Source organism: Lactuca virosa, chromosome 7 (assembly GCF_052849685.1).
Source record: "Lactuca virosa cultivar CGN04683 chromosome 7, Lactuca_virosa_CGN04683_v6, whole genome shotgun sequence".
NCBI classification, from domain to species: domain Eukaryota; kingdom Viridiplantae; phylum Streptophyta; class Magnoliopsida; order Asterales; family Asteraceae; genus Lactuca; species Lactuca virosa.
In genome coordinates this window covers 256,690,367-256,713,752 of record NC_136432.1, presented here as the reverse complement: position 1 = coordinate 256,713,752, position 23,386 = coordinate 256,690,367, and the positions used below count along the sequence as shown (strand labels likewise).

The 23,386-nt window shown below is 37.3% G+C and overlaps 1 protein-coding gene across 1 annotated transcript; it reads right to left on the bottom strand.

Moving 5' to 3' along the window:
* Positions 1-16,312: 16,312 nt before the first annotated feature.
* Positions 16,313-17,893, bottom strand: LOC145123749 (Hypoxia-responsive family protein). Its single transcript, XM_079058962.1, has 3 exons — positions 17,675-17,893; positions 17,489-17,579; positions 16,313-16,652 (listed from the first exon to the last, which is right to left on the bottom strand). Exons 1-3 carry the CDS (start codon positions 17,748-17,750, stop codon positions 16,523-16,525), a joined length of 297 nt encoding a protein of 98 aa, XP_078915088.1. The 5' UTR covers positions 17,751-17,893; the 3' UTR covers positions 16,313-16,522.
* Between the last annotated feature and the right edge of the window lie 5,493 nt (positions 17,894-23,386).

The following is a 23,386-nucleotide window of genomic DNA, read 5'->3' as shown; positions in this document are numbered from 1 at the left end:
TATGTCCTCAACAAGGAGCTTAAGGAACTTGATGAGTCATCTGCTACTCCTGAGGAGATCGCTGAATATCGGACTCATGAGAGAGATGCCACCAAAGTGGCATGTATCATGTTGGCCACGATGATAGCCGAGCTCCAAAAGTCCTATGAGGACTATTACCCTTTTGAGATGCACCAGGACTTGATGGACCGCTACCATCAAAGTGCTCGTCAAGAGAGGTATGACATCATCTCCTCCATGATAACAACCCGAATGAAGGATGGTGAACCCATCACGGGCCACATGCAGAAAATGCAAAGGTATGTGGACCGTTTACTAAAATTGAATGTGAACTTCCCCGAGGAGTTGGCAATTGACATCATTTTGCACTCCTTACCTTCGTGTTATGATCAATTTCGGATGACATATCACATGAACAAGGAGGAAGTTACACTCAGCAAACTTCAAGGACTTTTGAAGACCGCGGAAAGTGGTCTTAAAGGTAAATCGGTTGTTACCACTCCTACCGCGGCCCCTGTCTTGGCAATCGGGCAAGGTAAAGGGAAGAAGAGGAAGAGCCCTTCGAAGGGTACCAAGGGAAAGTCCCTTGATGGCTCCTCTTCGAGTGGAACCAAAAGAGGTTTTGTCACTCCTTCTGCCAACCCTAAAGAGGCTGAATGCTTCTATTGCCATGAAAAGTCGCACTGGAAGTGAAACTGGCCAAAGTACCAGCAAGATGTTAAGGATGGGAAAGTGAAACCCAACCATGCAGGTATTTACACTATATTGTATAATAACTCACCCTATATTAATTCGTGGGTCCTTGATACAGGTTGTGAGATTCACATAAGTTCTGATTTGCAGGGACTAAGAAGAAGTGAGAATGTGGAGCATGGGAAGATAAACTTAATCATGAGGAATAGGAAAGCTTCGCCTGTCACCAAGATTGGAGTTTATTCTTTGTTGCTAAATAGTGGGTTAACGTTAGATTTGGATAAATGTTGTTACTCATCTGAAATGGCGAGAAATATTATTTCCTTTCATGGTTTGTACAAACAAGGTTTTACCTTTTCGTTTGATAATGAATGTGGTGGTATTAATGCTTTCTTTAATAATGTTCTTTATTTTAAAACATTACCTTGTGGTGGTGTATATGAAACTGTGTCGGTTGTAGATAACCTACGAAATAATATGTTGTGTATTGATTCTTCCACTAGCTTGGATAAAGCATCATTATGGCATTGTCGTCTTGGACATGTAAGCAAGAAACTCATAGGCCAACTCCAAAAGGATGGAGTCTTGGAGTCATTTGACCTAAAGTCGGATGATAGTTGTGAATCTTATTTGCTTAGGAAAATGACAAAGTCACCCTTCACATGTACTTGTGCTAGGGGTGAGGGTTTGTTGGATCTCATACATACTGATGTGTGTGGACCCTTCAGAACCGCCACAAGGGATGCTAACCGCTTCTATGTGATTTTTACTGATGATTATAGTAGATATGGATATGTCTACTTAATCAAGCATAAGTCAGAAACCTTTGAAAAGTTCAAAGAGTTTAAACAGGAAGTGGAGAATCATTTGGGCAGGAACATTAAGATCCTTCGATCCGATCGAGGTGGTGAGTATCTTAGTACAGAGTTTCTTGACTATCTTGAGGAATGTGGGATTGTCTCACAATTGACACCTCCTAGGACACCGCAGTTGAATGGTGTGGCTGAGAGGCGTAATCGGACCTTGTTGGACATGGTTTGTTCCATGATGATTCGATCTTCGCTAGCAATCTCATTTTGGGGGTATGCCTTAGAGACTGCCGCCCATATCCTTAATCTAGTCCTTACAAAGAAGGTTGCCAAAACACCTCACGAGATGTGGACTGCAAAAGTTCCCAATCTAGATCACATCAAGATTTGGGGTTGCGAGGCTTTCGTGAGGCGCGAGACTCACAATAAGCTCGAACCTCGGAGTGAGCGGTGTATTTTAATCGGCTGCCCACGGAAATCCTTTGGTTACCTCTTCTACAGACCCAGTGATAATGTGGTCTTTATAGCAAGGAGAGGAGTCTTTCGCGAGAGAGAGTTCATAAGCCAAGGAAACAGTGGGAGGCAAATTGACCTTGAAGAAATTCAAGAGTCAAATGGTGAAGGAACCTCAAACCCAAGCAATCAACCTGAAGAGGAAACTCCTATTGATCCGACTGACGAGTATGTACCTCTGAGGCGTTCCACGAGAGTTAGGAATGCACCTGAGCATTACTATGGTTTCCATATTACTGCGGAAGGTGATACTCTTATCAGTGATGGCACACTGGTAAGTCTGGATGAACCTAACAGTTACACGGAATCCATGGCAGGCCCTGAAGCTGCTAAATGGAAAGAGGCTATGGACAGCGAGATACAGTCCATATTTGACAATCAAGTTTGGAACTTGGTTGACAATGTACCAGGTCGTAAGACAGTCGGGTGCAAATGGATCTTCAAGAAGAAGACCGACATGGATGGTAATGTACACACTTATAAGGCACGACTGGTTGCAAAGGGCTTTTCTCAAACTCCGGGAGTTGATTATGATGAGACCTTTTCACCAGTAGAAACGATTAAGTCTATTAGGGTTATGTTAGCCATTGTTGCATTTCATGATTATGAAATATGGCAAATGGATGTCAAAACCGCTTTCCTTAATGGAAAGTTGGCTAAGGATGTTTACATGAATCAACCATAGGGTTTTGTCAGTACAGAATACCCTAATAGAGTGTGTAAGCTTGAAAAATCCATCTATGGATTGAAACAAGCACCTCGCAGATGGAATCTTTGTTTCGATGAGAAAGTCAAAGAGTTTGGCTTTTCGAGGAGCGAAGATGAGTCCTGTGTATATGTCAAGGTTAGTGGGAGTATAGTTAGCTTTTTGGTATTGTATGTGGATGACATACTAATCATAGGAAATGACATCCCAACTCTGCAGGAAGTGAAGTCCTGGCTTGGGAAGTGTTTCGCTATGAAGGACCTTGGTGAAGCTGCCTATATCCTAGGGATAAGGATTTTGAGAGACAGGAGTAAAAGACTAATTGGACTTAGTCAGAGTACCTACTTGGATAAGGTGTTGAATAGGTTCAGCATGCAGAATTCCAAGAAAGGAGAGTTACCGACCCAGAGTAACGCCAGATTAAGTAAGACTCAGAGCCCGAGTAAAGAGGTTGGATAGCTGAGATGAGTCGAGTACCGTATGCTTCCGATGTTGGCTCGATCATGTATGCTATGACTTGTACTCGTCCTGATGTGGCCTTTGCTTTGAGCATGCTCAACAGATATCAGGGGAACCCTGGCAAGGCTCACTGGACTGCGGTAAAGAACATTCTCAAGTAACTGCGGAGGACTAAGGACTGGGTCCTTACCCTCGGTGGGAGTGATGACTTGAGAGTAGTGGGGTATAGTGATGCTAGCTTCCAGACTGATAGGGATAATTTCCGCTCTCAGTCAGGCTGGGTCTTTACCTTAAACGGAGGAGCAATTACTTGGAAAAGTTCCAAGCAGGAGACAGTGGCTGATTCAACTTGTGAATCAGAGTATATAGCAGCAAGCGAGGCAGCAAAGGAGGCTATATGCCTAAAGAACTTCATTGGAGACCTTGGAGTTGTACCAACTATAAAGGAGCCTATGGAGATTTTCTGTGATAGTGAAAGTGCAGTTGCCTTAGCCAAGGAACCAAGGGATCACGGAAGATCCAGACACATTGACAGAAAATACCATTTCATCAGACATCAAATAGAAGAAGGACTCCTCGTGGCAAAGAAGGTATCATCGGATGAGAACCCAGCAGATCCCCTCACGAAGGGACTGGGTAGGGTTAAGCATCTTCAGCATGCGAGGCGCATAGGGCTAAAGGATGATATTAGTTTTAGAAATTAGATAGCTTTGAAATTTGTAAAGTGTAATTGACATTTGATGATATATAAAAGTTGTTGTTTATTTATATGTATAGTGTTGTTATCTTTTGTCAATCGTTTACTATCATTTCATTTTGCATGTTTTGACTTCCAGAATAATTATGTTATGGTATATCATATTATTCAAATTCTCCACAGTCGGTCATATGTTGGAAGTACATATGAATCAAGACTGTCATGAAGCTGGCTTGTAGATGTCTAAAGTGTTGGACATAGCAAGAGTTGCTACAACATTCATGAGTGCTCATAAGTTCTGAGTATTGGATTCAACCCACGCTCACTTGTATCACTTCATGGAATTTATCTCGAGTGATCGTGAGACGGTAATATCATATAAGTCTTCAAACCTAGAGATATGAGTTGTTGACTATGAGTTGGTTATACATTGATTGTACGAAAACGCATTGGTAACTCGATGTTATAAAACGTGCCTTTGTGTATAATTCAACAAGTAGTAGAACAAGCATATGAGTCGAAGTTTATCTGTTCCTTCGTGGATTAGAAGCGATATCTGGGCCCCTCTATGATTTTGTTGTGACCTATGTATTGGTCCCGGTCAGAACTAAATTGATGTGTTCGATTAAGTTCTATGTCAAACAAATCGGAAATCGGGAAACAAACAGCTGGACAATAAGTAAGACATTGTTCCATGTATTTGTCCGGATGATATCTAGAATAGAGGATTATATGATCACTTATCTTAAATGGCGTATCATCATCATCTCAGTTTCGCGAGACTTTGAAAGAGCTACGATTGTTGATCGGTTCCTAAAGTCATTCTTGCAGTTATAGTTATTACACTTATCCAAGTGGGAGACTGTTGGATTAGGTGTCTAAGTTCATAACTATTTCTGGAATGTACTTGACCCGGTTGGCATGGTCCATTTGGGTTGCATGGCATTGCAACACTTGGATAGACTAAATGAGAGAAAGGACACTTATGGTTTATTAATATATTATAAGTTCTAATATATTAATAATATTATTTAATTAGTATTGATCAAGAATTAATTTGGAATTAATTTTGTGATCAAAATTGAGACTAATTAAATATATGGGGTTGATTGTGTAAATCATCCATTCTTATATAGTGGGCTAATGATCCATGGTTTATTGAATTGGGCTAAAAACCCATAGGGTGCTCCATGGATAGTCCATGGAGGTTAAAACCCATGGATCATGGAGGAAATGAAAATCCATGTCAATTAGGGTTTACATGGTGTAACCCTACTTGTGACACAACTATAAAAGGACCCCATGGGCTACCAAAATCGGCACTAAGTGAAGAACTAGAGGGCTAGCCGATTTTGAGTGAGTGTGGACTTCTCTCAAAGTTATTCCAAGAGTTGTGGTGTTGTGTGAAACATTTGAGGCATCACACTTGAGGTGCTAGGCTCACAAGGTTCTCAAGGAATCCAAGCAACAAGAAAGGTATGTTCTCCTACTAGCTTTTATGTTTCAAAGTTCCCCATGCCATGCTAGTTAGGTTAAGAACCTTGGAAAATAAATTTGTATGTATCTTATTAAAACATAGATCCAAGGTTTCTAGGGTTGCATGTACACCTTAGGAGTGTTAGAATGCTCAAACCATTCAACAACAATCTTGGAGAAATCCTGGATAAATTTCCGATAGTATCCCGCTAAACCCAAGAAGCTACGAATCTCTGATGCATTCCTCGGTACTTCCCACCGCATCACAGCCTCAACATTGGCTAGATCAACCGAAATACACTCCTGATTGATGACATTGAAGGTTTTTGAGCATTCTAACACTCCTATGGTGTACATGCAACCCTAGAAACCTTGGATCTATGTTTTATCTATGATACATTCAAAATTGATTTTCCAAGGTTCATAACCTATCTAGCATACATGGGGAACTTTTCATCATAAAAGTTAGTAGGAAATACATACCTTGTAGTAGTTAGGATTCCTTGAAAACCTTGTGAGCCTAGCACCTCAAGTGTGATGCCTCAAATGTCTCACACAACACCAAATGCACTTGGAATAACTTAGAGAGAAATGAAACACTTCTTGAAATCGGCTAGCCCTCACTTGTATGCTTAGCGGCCGATTTTGGTGAATAACATGTAGCTTATATAGTGTGTTAAAATTAGGGTTACACCATGTAAACCCTAATTGTCATGACTTTTCATTTCCATGACCCATGGGTTCTAAAACCACCATGGAGCATCCATGGAGCATCCTATGGGTTTTAGCCCAACTTGATAATCCATGAAGCATTAGCCCACTATATAAGTATGGATGATTTACACAATCAACCCATATATTTAATCAGTCTTCTTTTGATCACTTAATTAATTCCAAATTAATTCTTGATCAATACTAACTAAATAATACTATTAATATATTAGAACTTATAATATATTAATAAACCTTAAGTGTCATTTCTCTCATTTTAGTCTATCCAAATGCATGATGCCATGCAACCCAAATGGACCATGCTAATCGGGTCAAGTACATTCTAGAAATAGTTATGAACTTAGACACCTAACCCAACAGTCTCCCACTTGGATAAGTCTAATAACTATAACTGCAAGAATGACTTCAGGAACCGATCAGCAATCGTAGCTCTTTCAAGGTCTCTCGGAACTGAGATGATGATGATACGCCATTTAAGATAAGTGATCATATAATCCTCTGTTCTATATATCAGCCGGCCAAATACATGGAACAATGTCTTACTTATTGTCCAGCAGTTTGTATCCCGATTTCCGATTTGTTTGACATAGAAATTAATCGAACACATCAACTTAGTTCTGACCGGGCCCGGTACATGGGTCAACACAAAATCATCGAGGGGCCCAAATATCGCTTCTAATCTAAGAAGGAACAGATAAACTTCGACTCATATGCTTGTTCTACTACTTGTTGAATTATACACAAAGGAACGTGTTATAACATCGAGTTACCAATGCATTTTCGTACAATCAATGCATAACCAACTCATAGGCAACAAGTCATATCTCTAGGTTTGAAGACTTATATGATATTACCGTTCGCGATCACTCGAGATAAATTCCATGAAGTGATACAAGTGAGCGTGGGTTGAATCCAATACTCAGAACTTATGAGCACTCATGAGTGTTGTAGCCATGTCCAACATCTTAGACCTCTACAACCAACTCATGACAGTCTTGATTCATACCTACTTCCAACATATGACCGGCTGTGGAGAATTCGAATAATATGATATACCAAACATAATTATTCTGGAAGTCAAAACATGCAAAATGAAATGATAGTAAACGATTGACAGAAGATAGCAACACTATACTTATAAATAAACAACAACTTTTATTTATCATCAAATGTCAATTACACTTTACAAATTTCAAAGCTATCTAATTTCTAAAACTAATATCATCCTTTAGCCCTATGCGCCTGGCATGCTGAAGATGCTTAACCCTACCCAGTCCCTTCGTGAGGGGATCTGCTCGGTTCTCATATGATGATACCCTCTTTGCCATGAGGAGTCCTTCTTCTATTCGATGTCTGATGAAATGATATTTTCTGTCGATGTGTCTGGATCTCCCGTGATCCCTTGGTTCCTTGGCTAAGGCAACTGCACTTTCACTATCACATAAAATCTCTATGGGCTCCTTTATAGCTGGTACAACTCCAAGGTCTCCAATGAAGTTCTTTAGCCATATAGCCTCCTTTGCTGCCTCGCTTGCTGCTATATACTCTGATTAGCAAGTTGAATCAGCCACTATCTCCTGCTTGGAACTTTTCCAAGAAATTGCTCCTCCGTTTAAGGTAAAGACCCAGCCTGACTGAGAGCGGAAATTATCCCTATCAGTTTGAAAGCTAGCATCACTATACCCTTCTACTCTCAAGTCATCACTCCCACCGAGGGTAAGGACCCAGTCCTTAGTCCTCCGCAGGTACTTGAGAATGTTCTTTACCGCAGTCCAGTGATCCTTGCTAGGGTTCCCCTGATATCTGTTGACCATGCTCAATGCAAAGGTCACATCAGGACGAGTACAAGTCATAGAATACATGATCGAGCCTACAGCGGAAGCATAAGGTAATCGACTCATCTCTGCTATCTCAGCCTCTGTACTCAGGCTCTAAGTCTTACTCAGTCTGGCGTTACTCTGGATTGGTAACTCTCCTTTCTTGGAATTCTGCATGCTGAATCTATTCACTACCTTATCCAAGTAGGTACTCTGACTAAGTCCAATTAGTCTTTTACTCCGGTCTCTCAGAATCCTTATCCCTAGAATATAGGCAGCTTCTCCAAGGTCCTTCATAGCGAAACACTTCCCAAGCCAGGACTTCACTTCCTGCAGAGTTGGGATGTCATTTCCTATGAGTAGTATGTCATCCACATACAATACCAAAAAGATGACTACACTCCCACTAGCCTTGACATATACACAAGATTCATCTTCACTCCTCGAAAATCCAAACTCTTTGACCTTCTCATCGAAGCAAAGATTCCATCTGTGAGGTGCTTGTTTCAATCCATAGATGGATTTCTCAAGCTTACACACTCTATTAGGGTACTCTGCACTGACAAAACCCTCTGGCTGACTCATGTAAACACCTTCAGCCAACTTTCCATTAAGGAAAGCGGTTTTGACATCCATTTGCCATATTTCATAGTCATGAAATGCAACAATGGCTAGCATAACCCTAATGGACTTAATCTTTGCTACTCGTGAAAAGGTCTCATCATAATCAACTCCCGGAGTTTGAGAAAAGCCTTTTGCAACCAGTCGTGCCTTATAAGTGTATACATTACCATCCATGTCGGTCTTCTTCTTGAAGATCCACTTGCACCCAACTGTCTTACGACCTGGTACATTGTCAACCAAGTTCCAAACTTGATTGTCATACATGGATTGTATCTCGCTGTCCATAGCCTCTTTCCATTTAGTAGCCTCAGGGCCTGCCATGGCTTCCGTGTAGCTGTTAGGTTCATCCAGACTTACCAGTGTGTTATCACTGATAAGTGTATCACCTTCCGCAGTAATATGGAAACCGTAGTAATGCTCAGGTGAATTCCTAACTCTCGTGGAACGCCTCAGAGGTACAGACTCTTCTGTCGGATCAACAAGAGTTTCCTCCTCAAGTTGATTGCTAGGGTTTGAGGTTCCTTCACCACTTGACTCTTGAATTTCTTCAAGGTCAATTTGCCTCCCACTGTTTCCTTGGCTTATAAATTCTCTCTCTCGAAAGACTCCTCTCGTTGCTACAAAGACCACATTATCACTGGGTCTGTAGAAGAGGTAACCGAAGGATCTCTGTGGGTAGCCGATGAAAATACACCTCTCACTTCGAGGTTCGAGCTTATCGTGAGACTCGTTCCTCACGAAAGCCTCGCAACCCCAAATCTTGATGTGGTCCAGATTGGGAACTTTTTCGGTCCACATCTCATGAGGTGTTTTGGCAACCTTCTTTGTAGGGACTAGATTAAGGATATGGGCGACAGTCTCTAAGGCATACCCCCAGAATGAGATTGGCAGTGAAGCTCGAGTCATCATGGAACGAACCATATCCAACAAGGTTCGATTGCGCCTCTAAGCCACACCATTCAACTGTGGTGTCCTGGGAGGTGTCAATTGTGACATAATCCCACATTCCTTAAGATAGTCAAGGAACTCTGTACTAAGATACTCACCACCTCGATCGGATCAAAGCATCTTAATGTTCTTGCCCAATTGATTCTCTACTTCATGTTTAAACTCTTTAAACCTTTCAAAAGTCTCTTACTTATGCTTGATTAAGTAGACATAACCATATCTACTATAATCATCAGTAAAAGTCACATAATAACGATTAGCATCCCTTGTGGCAGTTTTGAAGGGTCCACACACATCAGTGTGTACAAGATCCAACAAACCTTCACCCCTAGCACATGTACCAGTGAAGGGTGACTTTGTCATTTTCCCAAGTAAGCATGATTCACAACTCTCATCTGACTTTAGATCAAATGACTCCAAGACTCCATCCTTTTGGAGTTGGCCTATGCGTTTCTTGCTTACATGTCCAAGACGACAATGCCATAATGATGCTTTATCCAAGTTATTATTCGAAGAATCAATACATAACACATTATTTCCTAGATTGTCTACAACCGACACAGCTTCATACACACCATCACAAGGTAATGCTTTAAAATAAAGAACATTATTAAAGAAAGCATAAATACCACCACTATCATTATCAAATGAAAAGATAAAACCTTGTTTGTACAAAGCATGAAAGGAAATAATATTTCTTGCCATTTCAGACGATTAGCAACATTTATTCAAATGTAATGTTAACCCACTACTTAGCAATAAAGAATAAACTCCAATCTTGGTGACAAGTGTAACTTTCCTATTTCCCATGATCAAGTTTATCTTCCTATGCTCCACATTCTCATTTCTTCTTAGTCCCTGCAAATCACAACATATGTGAATACTACAACCTGTATCAAGGACCCAATAATTAGAATAGGGTGAGTTATTAGACAATATAGTGTAAATACCTGCATGGTTGGGTTTAACTTTCCCATCCTTCACATCTTGCTGGTACTTTGGGCAGTTTCGCTTCCAGTGCGACTTTTCATGACAATAGAAGCATTCAGCCTCTTTAGGGTTAGCAGAACGAGTGACGAAACATTTCTTGGTTCCACTTGAAGAGGAGCCATCAAGGGACTTTCCCTTGGTACCCTTCGAAGGGCTCTTCCTCTTCTTTCCTTTGCCTTGCCCGATTGCCAAGACAGGGGCCGCGGTAGGAGTAGGAGTAGTAACAACCGAATTACCTTTAAGACCACTTTCTGTGGTCTTCAAAAGTCCTTGAAGTTTCTGAGTGTAACTTCCTCCTTGTTCATGTGGTATGTCATACGGAATTGATCATAACACGAAGGTAAGGAGTGCAAAATAATATCTATTGCCAACTCCTCTGGGAAGTTCACATTCAGTTTCAGCAAACGGTTCACATACCTTTGCATTTTCTGCATGTGGCCCGTGATGGGTTCACCATCCTTCATCCTGGTTGTTATCATGGAGGAGATGATCTCATATCGCTCTTGACGAGCACTCTGATGGTAGCGGTCCATCAAATCCTAGTGCATCTCAAAAGGATAGTAGTCCTCATAGGACTTTTGGAGCTCGGCTGTCATAGTGGCCAACATGATGTATGCCACTTTCGTAGCATCCCTTTCATGGGCCTGATATTCAGCGACCTCCTCAGGAGTAGCAGTTGGCTCGAGTTCTTTAAGCTCCTTGTCGAGGACATATTCCTTGTCCTCATACCGAGTGACCATTCTGATGTTCCTTATCCAATCCATAAAGTTGGATCCATCAAAGATCACTCTCCCACAAAGGTTCATGAGAGAGAAGGAGTCGGTAGGGTTTGAGCCAGAAGCAGCATTGTTGGAAGACATCTGAAAAGAAGAAAGACAAGTTTAGATTAGATATAAAGATAGTCCTTAATAAAACACCCAAATGTAATATTAAGGCTAGGACCCAACACAATATTTTTATAACTTAGAAGAGGGATGTCGTAATCCAAGCTATAAAAATATTTGAAGGTAGGTGAATGACGATTCACCAATTTCCACCATGAAAAACGAAATAAATTATTAGGTTTTAATTGGTTTTTGAAACTCCTAGATTCTTTGAGATTCATTGAACTTTTCAATGGCATGTTTCAATCTCGAGTGTGCCCTTCAGGTTTTGTGACTGGGATGCCGAGGATCACAAAACAAGGTGTGAAGTAACCATGCAAATTACTTGGTACCCTTAATATTTACCCCTCAATCGATGTTCCGGTTAACCACACGCGCTCCACCGATACTATGATAAATATTAAGTTACCCTTTGCCTACCTTGTTAAGTCCAGGTTAGTGTGCCGGTTAACCACACACGCTCCACTAACGACTTAATCAAAGTGCAAAGTGTAATTTCATGGGTTAGCACCTTATTCACATTTTCCTAAAGTAACTAAGATTGGGAATTTATAAAAACATTTAGTTACTATCTTTTTCATCATACTTTTAATGAAGATTTATAAGTCCTTGTCCTACCCGTTCGGCTAACGACCCTCCACCAGTCAAGGAAGCGGTGGGTGAGAGTGGACACCTATTAAGCTGCCATTTTATAGGCAACAACCTTATACCCCCCTTATAGACCGGCTTCGTGAATGAGGCCTTCTAACGGTAAAACGACTTTTTCTTATACATATATAATAATTATTAAACTTATAATATTATAAAGTATAAGGGTTGAATTTTAACTTTTAAAATTCTAGGGGTTGGAACTAAAGTATTTAAAGTGACTTTACATGTTCAAAAACTTGAGGGCAAGTTTTGTAACTTTCAAAACTTTTCATCTTTCATAACTTATGAGTTAATGATGTAATAAAATGAGTGACTTTTCATTTTATGTAACCTATGTGTTTAATAATGGACTTTAAAATAATGACTTTTGGTAATCCATAACTTGAGGACAAATTATGGATTCCATTAAAACACATAAAGATCATGAATTAAACATTAAACAAGTAATTCCTATGATCTATCAAGAACTCATAAGAACATGAATATTCCTATCAAAATTTCAAGAACATATGAACACATATAAACATGAAATTTTGATATTAGCCATTGTAAATGGATTAGAACAACCATTACACCATCTAAAACAAGTTTTATAACACCAAAACAGTTTAGGGTAATGTTTCTAGTCTATTTCAAGCAGCAAAACTCGAAAATCTGCATTCAGGGGCTCCTACTCGTCGAGTAGGATGAATTTAGTCATGGACTCGTCGAGTTCCCCCATGGACTCGGCGAGTTCATGCTGCAGAGTGCAGAAAAACTGAGTTTTTTTTCACAATTTTTGCATCAAGTATCAAACAAACAAGCCTAGGCTTTGATACCACTGAAGGGTTTTGAGCATTCTAACACTCCTATGGTGTACATGCAACCCTAGAAACCTTGGATCTATGTTTTATCTATGATACATGCAAAATTGATTTTCCAAGGTTCATAACCTATCTAGCATACATGGGGAACTTTTCATCATAAAAGTTAGTAGGAAATACATACCTTGTAGTAGTTAGGATTCCTTGAAAACCTTGTGAGCCTAGCACCTTAAGTGTGATGCCTCAAATGTCTCACACAACACCAAATGCACTTGGAATAACTTAGAGAGAAATGAAACACTTCTTGAAATCGGCTAGCCCTCACTTGTATGCTTAGCGGCCGATTTTGGTGAATAATATGTAGCTTATATAGTGTGTTACAATTAGGGTTACACCATGTAAACCCTAATTGTCATGACTTTTCATTTCCATGACCCATGGGTTCTATAACCACCATGGAGCATCCATGGAGCATCCTATGGGTTTTAGCCCAACTTGATAATCCATGAAGCATTAGCCCACTATATAAGTATGGATGATTTACACAATCAACCCATATATTTAATTAGTCTTCTTTTGATCACTTAATTAATTCCAAATTAATTCTTGATCAATACTAACTAAATAATACTATTAATATATTAGAACTTATAATATATTAATAAACCTTAAGTGTTATTTCTCTCATTTTAGTCTATCCAAATGCATGATGCCATGCAACCCAAATGGACCATGCTAATCGGGTCAAGTACATTCTAGAAATAATTATGAACTTAGACACCTAATCCAACAGACATGCCAGAGGCACTCCTGGTAACTCTTCGGGGAAAACATCCCGAAAGTCCTGCACAACCGGCACGCTGCCCACATCTGTAACAGTCTCTACTCTCGTATCCGAGACATAAGCCAGAAATCCCGCACAACCCTGCTGTAAAAACCTCCTAGCCCTCGCAGCCGAACATAGGGTCGGTCCCTGCGAGGTCCTCTCACCATGAATAACCAGTTCTCCCTCACTTTGGGTTCGAACCCTGACCAACTGGCGCTCACAATCAATCATGGCCCCGTTGGCCCCCAGCCAATCCATCCCTACAATCACCTTCAGCCCTCGCAACGGTATCGGGACTAGGTCGACACGAAACCTCTCTCCAAGCACATTCAGGACACAGTCCCGATACACCCTCGCAGCACTAACGGTGCGGTCATCTGCAATCTCTACCTCGAGTGGGGAATCCAGAGCTCCGGGCGCGTCCCGGAACTTCTTGCTAAGCGCAAGTGATACGAACGATCGGGTAGCACCCAAATCAATCAGGACATGAGCAGACATACCATTGACCAAAAAGGTCCCTATACAAGCATATAGTACACATAAGTCATACAAATAATAAGAACAGAGAATAATAGATACGTACCAGCCACGACGTACACTTAAGTACGCCCAGCGTACTTAAAGGACCAATTATGCTAAAAAGTAAATTCTTTAGGGTTTCAACTCGTACCAGATTAGGGTGTTACAATATGTTAAGCTTAATATCATTAAGGTTTTTTTTCATATTTTTTGATTTATTTTCTGCTTAATGTCATCGAGTTTTTTCGTATTTTTTTTCATTTATTACTGTTATTGACATTTTGTTTTTGTATTTGACATTGCACAGAGAAATCAGATTGCTAACCAAGAAAGAAAAGTGGAGATATTTATTTATTTATGATTATAAAGTAATGCTTTTTTTTGTTGCATTCATTTATGATTGTAATAAAATATGTAACAACTAGATTTTCATTTTTTAAGTTATTCCATTATGAATAGAGATATCAACTCCTTATTATTTATGTAATGTGCATTAATCGTTTATGAATATAAATATCAATTACTTATTATTTATGTAATGTGCATTAATTGTTTTGTGTCAATAATTACTGAAAATTGTTATATCCAAATTATAATTTATTCATTTAAGATTAGAAACTTATTCATTTATGATTACAAATGTGTTTTTATTCACATATGATATACATATTTTGATTAATAAATTAGCAAAAAAAGAAAAAAAAAACATTGACGTTTTGATTTTAGAGACCGTTTTGATTTTAGAGACCAATTGATAAAAAGTATTTTTATCTTTCATTAATAAAAAAATGAATTAATTCCTTTTTAAGTAACTACAATTATTATCGCTAAATTTTAGGAAATTATGATTAAATTTTAATTTGTGAAAATTAAATTTAATAAACAATTACAAATTTACGCTTGTAAAACAATTGGTTCAGAAGTGTTCTCTCTCATGTTCTCAACATTTTCTGTTCTCGATATAACCTATATATATATATATATATATATATATATATATATATATATATATATATATATATATATATATATATATATATATATATATGGTTGTAGAAATCGGGATTAATCGTGGATTAATCGTTTGACGTTCTCCAACCGACTAGGATTAGTGTGTTTGACGGAAATTAGGAATTAATTGGTCAACAAAAGTCAAATATAAGATTTTATAAAACAAGATTTGTATATATTTATGTACTTAATAAATACCTATTTTTATAAATAGGTATTTCGTATAAAAAAAAGGTTTTTTATAAAAAAGTTTTTATATAGAAAATATAAGATTTTTTATGTGAAAATAAGTTTTTTTTTTGTGTAAATATGATTTTATAAAGAAAAAAACATATTCTAAACAAAATTTTGAGAAAAAAAAAAGATGTAAAAAAACTAAAGTTAGGATGAGTTACAAAATTCTAAAATTTGGGCCAAAAGGGTAAATTTTGGACCAAATTTGTAATAAAATTTAAAATTTGGGCCAAAAGTGTAAATATTGGACCAAAGTTGTAAAAAAATTTGAAATCTGGGCCAAAAATATAATTTTTGAAAGTTGGATGACTGACGTGGTAAAAGGGTTAAATTGAATACCATTACCAGTTTTTATGATTTAATTGAATAAAAAAAGATATAATGACTATCGATTATGAGACTAATATGTAAGGACTTTATTATAGTTTTCCTTACTAAAATGAAACCTAATAACAAAACCGTTTTAAAGGTGGACTGAAATCAACCAATGAAACCAACAAAAACTTAACAATAAATTGTCCATCATCTTCATCTCTTGTGATTGAGCATCAATTAAACTAAGATATATATCATGTGATCAAACACCAATTAAACCAGCAATACACATAGAGAGAGAGACTAAAAAATCAAGCCAAAAAAACCCTAATTATCGTCACATAACAAATGAAAGGGTGTTAATGGTCTTTGTGTTCAAAATCAAAGCACCAAGATGATGATGATGACGATGTAAGATTTTAAGTTTTCAAGTATCCATATTTAGGGCTATGTAACTCAGGCTATACTTATCCAATCAGTTGATTCTTCTTGAACCTAAAAAAAAAAAATAATAACAGAGAAGAATATGCACGAAGAAGAATCAACTCATTTTGGTCAATTGTCCACCCCTAAAATAACTATAATTCATCCATATTATATTATGATTACCAAACAATCAAAAAGCATAATCCATATATGTCTTGACCATAAAAAAGCCAAGGGGGTCGATACAATATCCATGATGGAAGTCGGGTTTTTCCTATACGTGCAAAATTTGCAGCTTTGATAACACTAAGCTATCAAGAAGCTAAATGCAAACTACCATTATGAAAAAACCAATCAAAACATTTCAATAGTATTCTAACATATGAAGATTAATCTTTTCGAGGGTTGGAATCCAGGAACTTGGCATATCTTTCCGATTTTGCCCCTGATTTGTGATCATAGTACTCGACCACCGCAGCTCCAGCTAATGCCGCCAGTGTCAGAGCCTGTGCATGCAACCTAATTCACCCACAAATTGATGTTTAGAAAATATTTGGGAAAAAAATGAGGCCAATTTTGTAAAAGTTGGGACTTGAAAGGAGGGTAAAATGGTAATTTAGTCATATTCAAACGGTTCATTCAGTCAAAAAAAAACAATCTACACTCTAGGCAGCATTTATCCATTCAAAATTTTATCCAAACAGAACTTAATGGGAGAAGGAAAAGAAATAGATCATAACTCCTATTTGTGTTACAAGATTTGTAGGGTTATTTTCGACAATGAGGGCGGGGGCATTTGCGTCTTTTTCATAGACCAGATATCAAGAGCAAGCCCCTGCCCCCATCGTTTTGGGTTGGACAAAATTTGGAAGTTTTGCCCCCTTGATAGGACATGCTGTGTAGGGATATTTTTCATTGATGAGGATGAGGGCATTTTCGTCTTTTGCATAATCGTCCCACCATGTTATAACTTTGATATTAAGTGTGGTTCTTTGCAATCCCTCAACTCAGATTAATCAAGTAAAGGAGTTGTTGTTGGTTATGTTTAATTTCATCAACAAAGTTTGGGACATTCTTCTACTAACTTGAAAAATTCAGCATTTCCTTGCAATGTTTTAGTTATAGATGCTCAATAAGTGGAAGAAAATCTACAAGAATTTAGGGGTTATTCCTCCTTACATTTATAAAGAAAGTTAGGAATCGGAGAAATCAATAACCATCCCTGATTTGCATTTATGTAAACGAAATAGAATGAAGATCAAATCATAATTTATATCCACCATTATGGCATCAAGATCAAAGCATATCAGAAAAAATAGGGGAAGAATTAATTATAATATCAAAATGATCTATACCTAGCGTGAATGATCCTGACGCTGGTTTTCATGCCCGGCTGAGACCAATTGTAAGCGATTGATCCAACAATCCCACTCAACCACAAGCATCCTAATTGAATCCACAAAAACAATTAGAAATTTCATCAATAAGTCGGAAACAATATAACGAAATCGGAATGCATAAAAGAGAAAACGAAAAATTACCAACGGAACGAAGCTTATGCTCAACAATCCACTCCCTCGTGCTATCAATCTTGGACTTAGCGTTTGATTCGCCCATTTTTGGTTGTTTCGTTGGACAGAAAGTAGAGAAAATATGAGAAACGCGACGGATATAAAGAAGAATATGGCGGTGGGAAGAAAGGGAGGTGATGGTACTAGCCACGAACGGTGTTAGGTACTTGGTAGGGAGGCTTACTTTCACTCACGGTGTTTTGCTTAACGTTTTAATAACCGGTATTTTAGTTGAACCGGTATATGATCGGTTTTCGGGTCAATCTGTTTAACCGGTTCGACGGCTGGACGAACCGGTTTCTATATATATATATATATATATATATATATATATATATATATATATAGTTTTTCTAATTTCCTACACATACATATATAAATCATGAATTTGACGATTACAAATTTAGACATTAAAAATATACATAAAATTAAGTTATAGATGAATCAAAATACATTAAAACAAAACGGAATCATAAGTTTTAGTGTGTTACAACAATTCATATATGTCAAAAAGAAAATAAAATATAATACCAAAATAAAATATAGTTTTAGATAAATACAAATACATCAAAAAACTTTATAACATTTATCATATGTTTTTATTTAGAGAACATTAAATGGATTTGAAAAAAATCACCAAAGTTTATTATGCAAATGGTTTTTTTTTTCATGCGTTTTTATTCGTTTTAACCGGTTTAATCGATTTATTTTGACCGGTTCAACAAGATTGTTTTAAAAATCGGTCGGTTCAATCTAATTCAGAAATCGATGTAAAACCGATGATAGTTAAACCGCTCCCTCCTCTGGTCCGGTCCAACCGGTTCAAACTGGTTTTTAAAACATTGGTTTCCAATATTATATATTTACAAAAACAATTAATTTTGTATAGATTTTTATTATTTATTTTATTTATTTTTTATTATAGCTTATTGATATTTGATTGAACACTTAAAATAACGTAACACTTTTAGAGATTTTAGTTTTCTTTTTTATTTAGCATCCAATCTAACCATTTTTTTAATAATATTTTATTTTATCCCTTTTAATTTAATTTTAGTTTTAAATTAATTTATTTCTTTAATATATATATATATATATATATATATATATATATATATATATATATATATATATATATATATGCGGGTGAGGTTCAATAGAGAACCATAATTAACAAGGAACCAATGAACCAATCGTAAGCATCGGAAATCATAATGATCAACGGCTAAGGAAATAGATGTACACTTGTACATTGGACGCACACACACACACACACACACACACCAGATTATACCAAAAAACCTCATCGAAATCCGAGTTCATACATTCTTTTCAAATTGCATGTTATGCAATTGTGCAATCATTTCATATAGATAACATAGGAAATATATCATTACCTGCTGATAAAGTCTATAGAGATAGTGCTATAGGAATTGAAAGTTATAATCTTCCTGCTAACCTAATTCCTATCTTTGATATTATTCTCGACATGAATCGATTGTCAAAGAACTATGCAGAACTCTTGTGCTACGAAGAGATGATATGCATCACTATCGAAAGGAAGGATTCTATTTGTATCTACCGTAAAAATAATAAATTTCTTTCTTAAAAACTTGTAAATTTATATCGAAGGGATATTCTACTTATCCGGCTTATATAGTTAATACCTTGTAAGAGGAGAAGAAAACTGTGAATGATAGCCTTTGGATAATTATCGACCGACTGATTAAGAGTGCATATTTTCTCGCCATACGTACAACGGTTCTAATGGAGAAATACGCACAAGTTTACTTAGACGAAATCATCGCGAGACATGGTACGCCACTAAAGATTATTTCCGATCGTAATACTCGCTTCACTTCTCACTTTTGGGCGAGTATGAAACGTGAATTGGGATCTCAAGTTGCTCTCAGCACAGCTTATCATCCCCAGACAGATGGTTAGACGGAGGGAACAATCCAAACAGTAGAAGATATGCTTCATGCATGTGTCTTAGGGTTCGGTAGTAACTGTGAACACCATTATGTTGGCATAATGTTGGATAGAAAATCCTTGGTGGTCCTGAATTGATTCAAGACACCACTGATAAGATTCAAATCATACGAGAATAAATGAAAGTAGCCCAGGATCGACAAAAGACCTGTGTAGAAATGGAGGAGACGATCCATAGAATCCCAAGTGGGTGATACTAAAGGTAACCCCGTAGAAAGGTATTATGAAATTTGAGAAGAAAAGGAGATTGAGTCGTAGATTTATTGGACTTTTCAAAATTATCTAACAAGCATACCGCTTGGAATTGCCTGAAGATTTGGCAGGTATTCATGATGTATTTCATGTAAGATATCTACGTAAATGCTTGAGCATATATGATGAAACGGTTCCATTATCCAAGGTGAAACGGGATAATAAATTTATACTTAGGGAAAATAAGAATGAGATAAGAGCGAAATATCCTCATTTGTCTAAATCGATGTGATTTCGGGGACGAAATCCTCAAAAGGAGGAGGTATTTGTAACATACACGTTTTGAAATCGTGTTATGTAATCCAAAAAGTTAAAAACATTATGAAATATTATGTGAAATTGAGTGTTGAGTTCTAACAGATAGTTTTTACTAGAAATAAGGTAAAACTATGTTTAGAATCACTCATAAATTATTGGAAGTCTTATGAGATTCCAATTAAAAGCCAAATAGTGAAATTTAGCGAAAATATCAAATTTGAAATATGTAAAATTTTATTGTTGAAAGTTGTAGATAATCTTGTTAGAAACTTATAGGTGAAAACCTCATCGAAATCCGAGTTATAACGAAGAAGTTATGACCAATCGAAGATCCGCGACAAAACCGGCACGGTGCCGAATGACCTAAAAAGTGAGTTTTTGATAAACTACTTTTTAGCCTTAGTGATCTAAATGAAAGTCGTAGTATTCGTTAAACCGAGAAGTTCGATAAAAAGAACGCCAAAATCTGACTTCGTATGAGGAAGTTATGATTTTTACAAGTTTCAGCTTAGCAGTAGACAGCTAAAAACTCGAATTTTAGATCGAGTGATTTTTAGCCGACACAAGCTAAACGATAATCGAAGGTCTCGTCATTAGTAGCACAACGGTAAAAAGTCTGACGAAAACGGACGTCGGATGAAGAAGTTATGAATTTTTAACGGATTTACCAGTCCCGGTCTGTTAAAAATAATAATATAAAAATAAATCAAAATTTTCCGACGAAGTCTAAACGAAAGTTGTAGAGCATAATTTTCTCTACGCGTGCATATAAAGAACGTAAAAAACGGAGCCCGTATGAGAAAGTTATGGATTTTACAAGATTGGGCACATTTTTCATTTATTTTCGCATTAATAGTGTTCGATCCACGTGACATCTTCTGATTGGACCGCAACCTCGCGTGGCACCGTCTGATTGGTCCGAAGTCGTCACCTCTTTCCCCATTGGACCGAAGCTCGGTCCAACTTAGGAGTTGGCATCTATCCGAAGTCACGTGATCTCGCATGCGCCCTCGTGCCCGGCCCGCGTGTAGTCTCCTGATTCGACCGAGGCAGCCGACCCGATCCGAAGCCAGAAGCCGCGTCATCCGACCAATGCGAAGCGAGCACCTGTCCGTCCGAGCCTCGCCCTGCTGCCACCTGGTCCGAGCCTCGCAGCCAGCTGCCCTCACCCCCTCGCTTCGGATCCGAGGCTCGCACCTATATAAGGGGTGCGAGACCTCCCGGTTAGATGTTTGAAATTTGGCCTTTTTCACCCTTTTTCCATATTTTCTTACATTCCGACATCCCCCGAAGCCCCGGTACTAATTCCAAATCCCGAAACACGCCCCGAGATTCCCGAGAAGCCCGAAAAATTTATCTTTTCGGTTTCGAAGCTCTACCTTCGCAGAGCCCGGTTTTCAAGAAAACTCCCGGTTTTCAACGACGAAAGTCATATTTAGAGCCGAAGTGCTGCCCGAATTACTATTTTGACCCCCGGTTATTTCACGGTGAGTTTAATATATAGGAACAATTGTATGTTATGTGTTATATGTGCTATGTGCTTTTCCATGTTATCATCTTGAGTTGTTGTTTCCGCTATTTTTATAGCAAGGTTGTACCTCTGACTTGAAGTGTATGACATAAGCATCACTTGGGTATTGGTATGAACCGTTGACCATGAAGTGTATGACATAGGCATCACTTTGGCTTCGGTAGTATGCTAAGATAAGGCTGAAAGCCTAAATATTCTAGCAAAAATGATATTCCTGAGCATTTTCTGTGCCATTTGTGCTGAAACTTTATTGATTTTATATCAAGTATGGAAATTGTTATGTCTCATTAATTGATATGGAAAGCTTTTCGCATTATGCCTTTGTTGTTCCTTGCTCCTATTTGCTTCTGCCATATTGGTATATATATGACATAACGTTATATTGTATCTATTATTGAACTCACTAAGCGTTATCGCTTACCCCTCCCAATGTTTTAACATAATGCAGACAATAAGCACCCAGTATAGTTGGAAGACTTAGAATAGTTGTAATATTATTTTTGTATTTTGGTTTAGGTTTGTATAGATTTACAATATCCTAGGTAGTTATGTAAAATCTTAAAACATAGTCGGTTTGTATCCAATCTTTTGTAATGACTTTATCAATGTAAAAATATTATTTTATAAATATGCATGTAGCATGTTTTGGAGTAACTATATTGTCAAGTATGAAAGTTTGGGTCTTTCAGAAATATGAAAGTGTGGGTCCTTTCAATCATGGTATCAGAGCAGTGGTTTAAGTGAACTAAATTCCATGGATTGGTATTTAGACTTAAACTATTGGAAGTTCAATATATGAACTGAATCATTGTAAATATATGGATACAAACCATAGGAAACACTTAAGTGGGGTATTGGGTAGTGATAAACCCTAGTATTCTAAGGCATTAAGTTACTTCAAAAATTTTAGAGAATTAGTTTATGTGAACTAGAAATTTTGAGAATTTCTAGATTTAAACATGAATTGTTAAGTAAAGATGATACGATATGTATCTAGTATACTTTAGGTTGAATAATTAATGGGGAAAAGCACTAGAATATTAAGAGGAGATATGCCTTATATTCTATTAAGTGCTAAATGATAAGTAAATATAGCATGCTTTAGGTTTCATACCTATATTGCTATTATTTGAGAAAGTTTAAGGTCTGTTGCCGACCTTGGTTTAGAAAATTTTATGCTTAGAATTCTAAGAATTTCCTTAATAGAATTTACATGAAACTTTTCAAAGTGATAAAGAGACTTATGATAAGTTGACATCGATAAGTTTATAAATAAACGATATTGGGATATCGTAAAATAATAAATATAAAATGTTATCGTAAATAATGTATTAATACCAATAGAGTGGTATTATACATTTAAAGTATGTTTGATATCTAATAACATCTTTGGAAGAAAGATGTGCGTTTGAAACACGTTTGGGTGAGATAAATGTGTTGGTACAAATCCATGAAGTTGTTCCACCGCTGTCCAGATTGAAGCAGTGATTGTTTATAGAGTCGGAAGAACAGAAGCTGGTGATAAATACTTCGACAATATTGAAATTAATGTAGTACAAGATTTAGAAGAATTAAATGAAGATTAAGGAAAAAGCTAATGAAGTTTTCAGACTCAATAGGCCAAGGCCTTGTGATGTAGTATGTAGTTC

Bases quoted from the DNA above. Each gene is read 5' to 3' on its own strand.
- LOC145123749 (XM_079058962.1), bottom strand. From the start codon at position 17,750: ATGGGCGAATCAAACGCTAAGTCCAAGATTGATAGCACGAGGGAGTGG. The intron at 17,580-17,674 runs GTAATTTTTCGT...GGATTCAATTAG, and splicing joins GCATAAGCTTCGTTCCGTTG to GATGCTTGTGGTTGAGTGGG. The intron at 16,653-17,488 runs GTATAGATCATT...TGGGTGAATTAG, and splicing joins GTCAGGATCATTCACGCTAG to GTTGCATGCACAGGCTCTGA.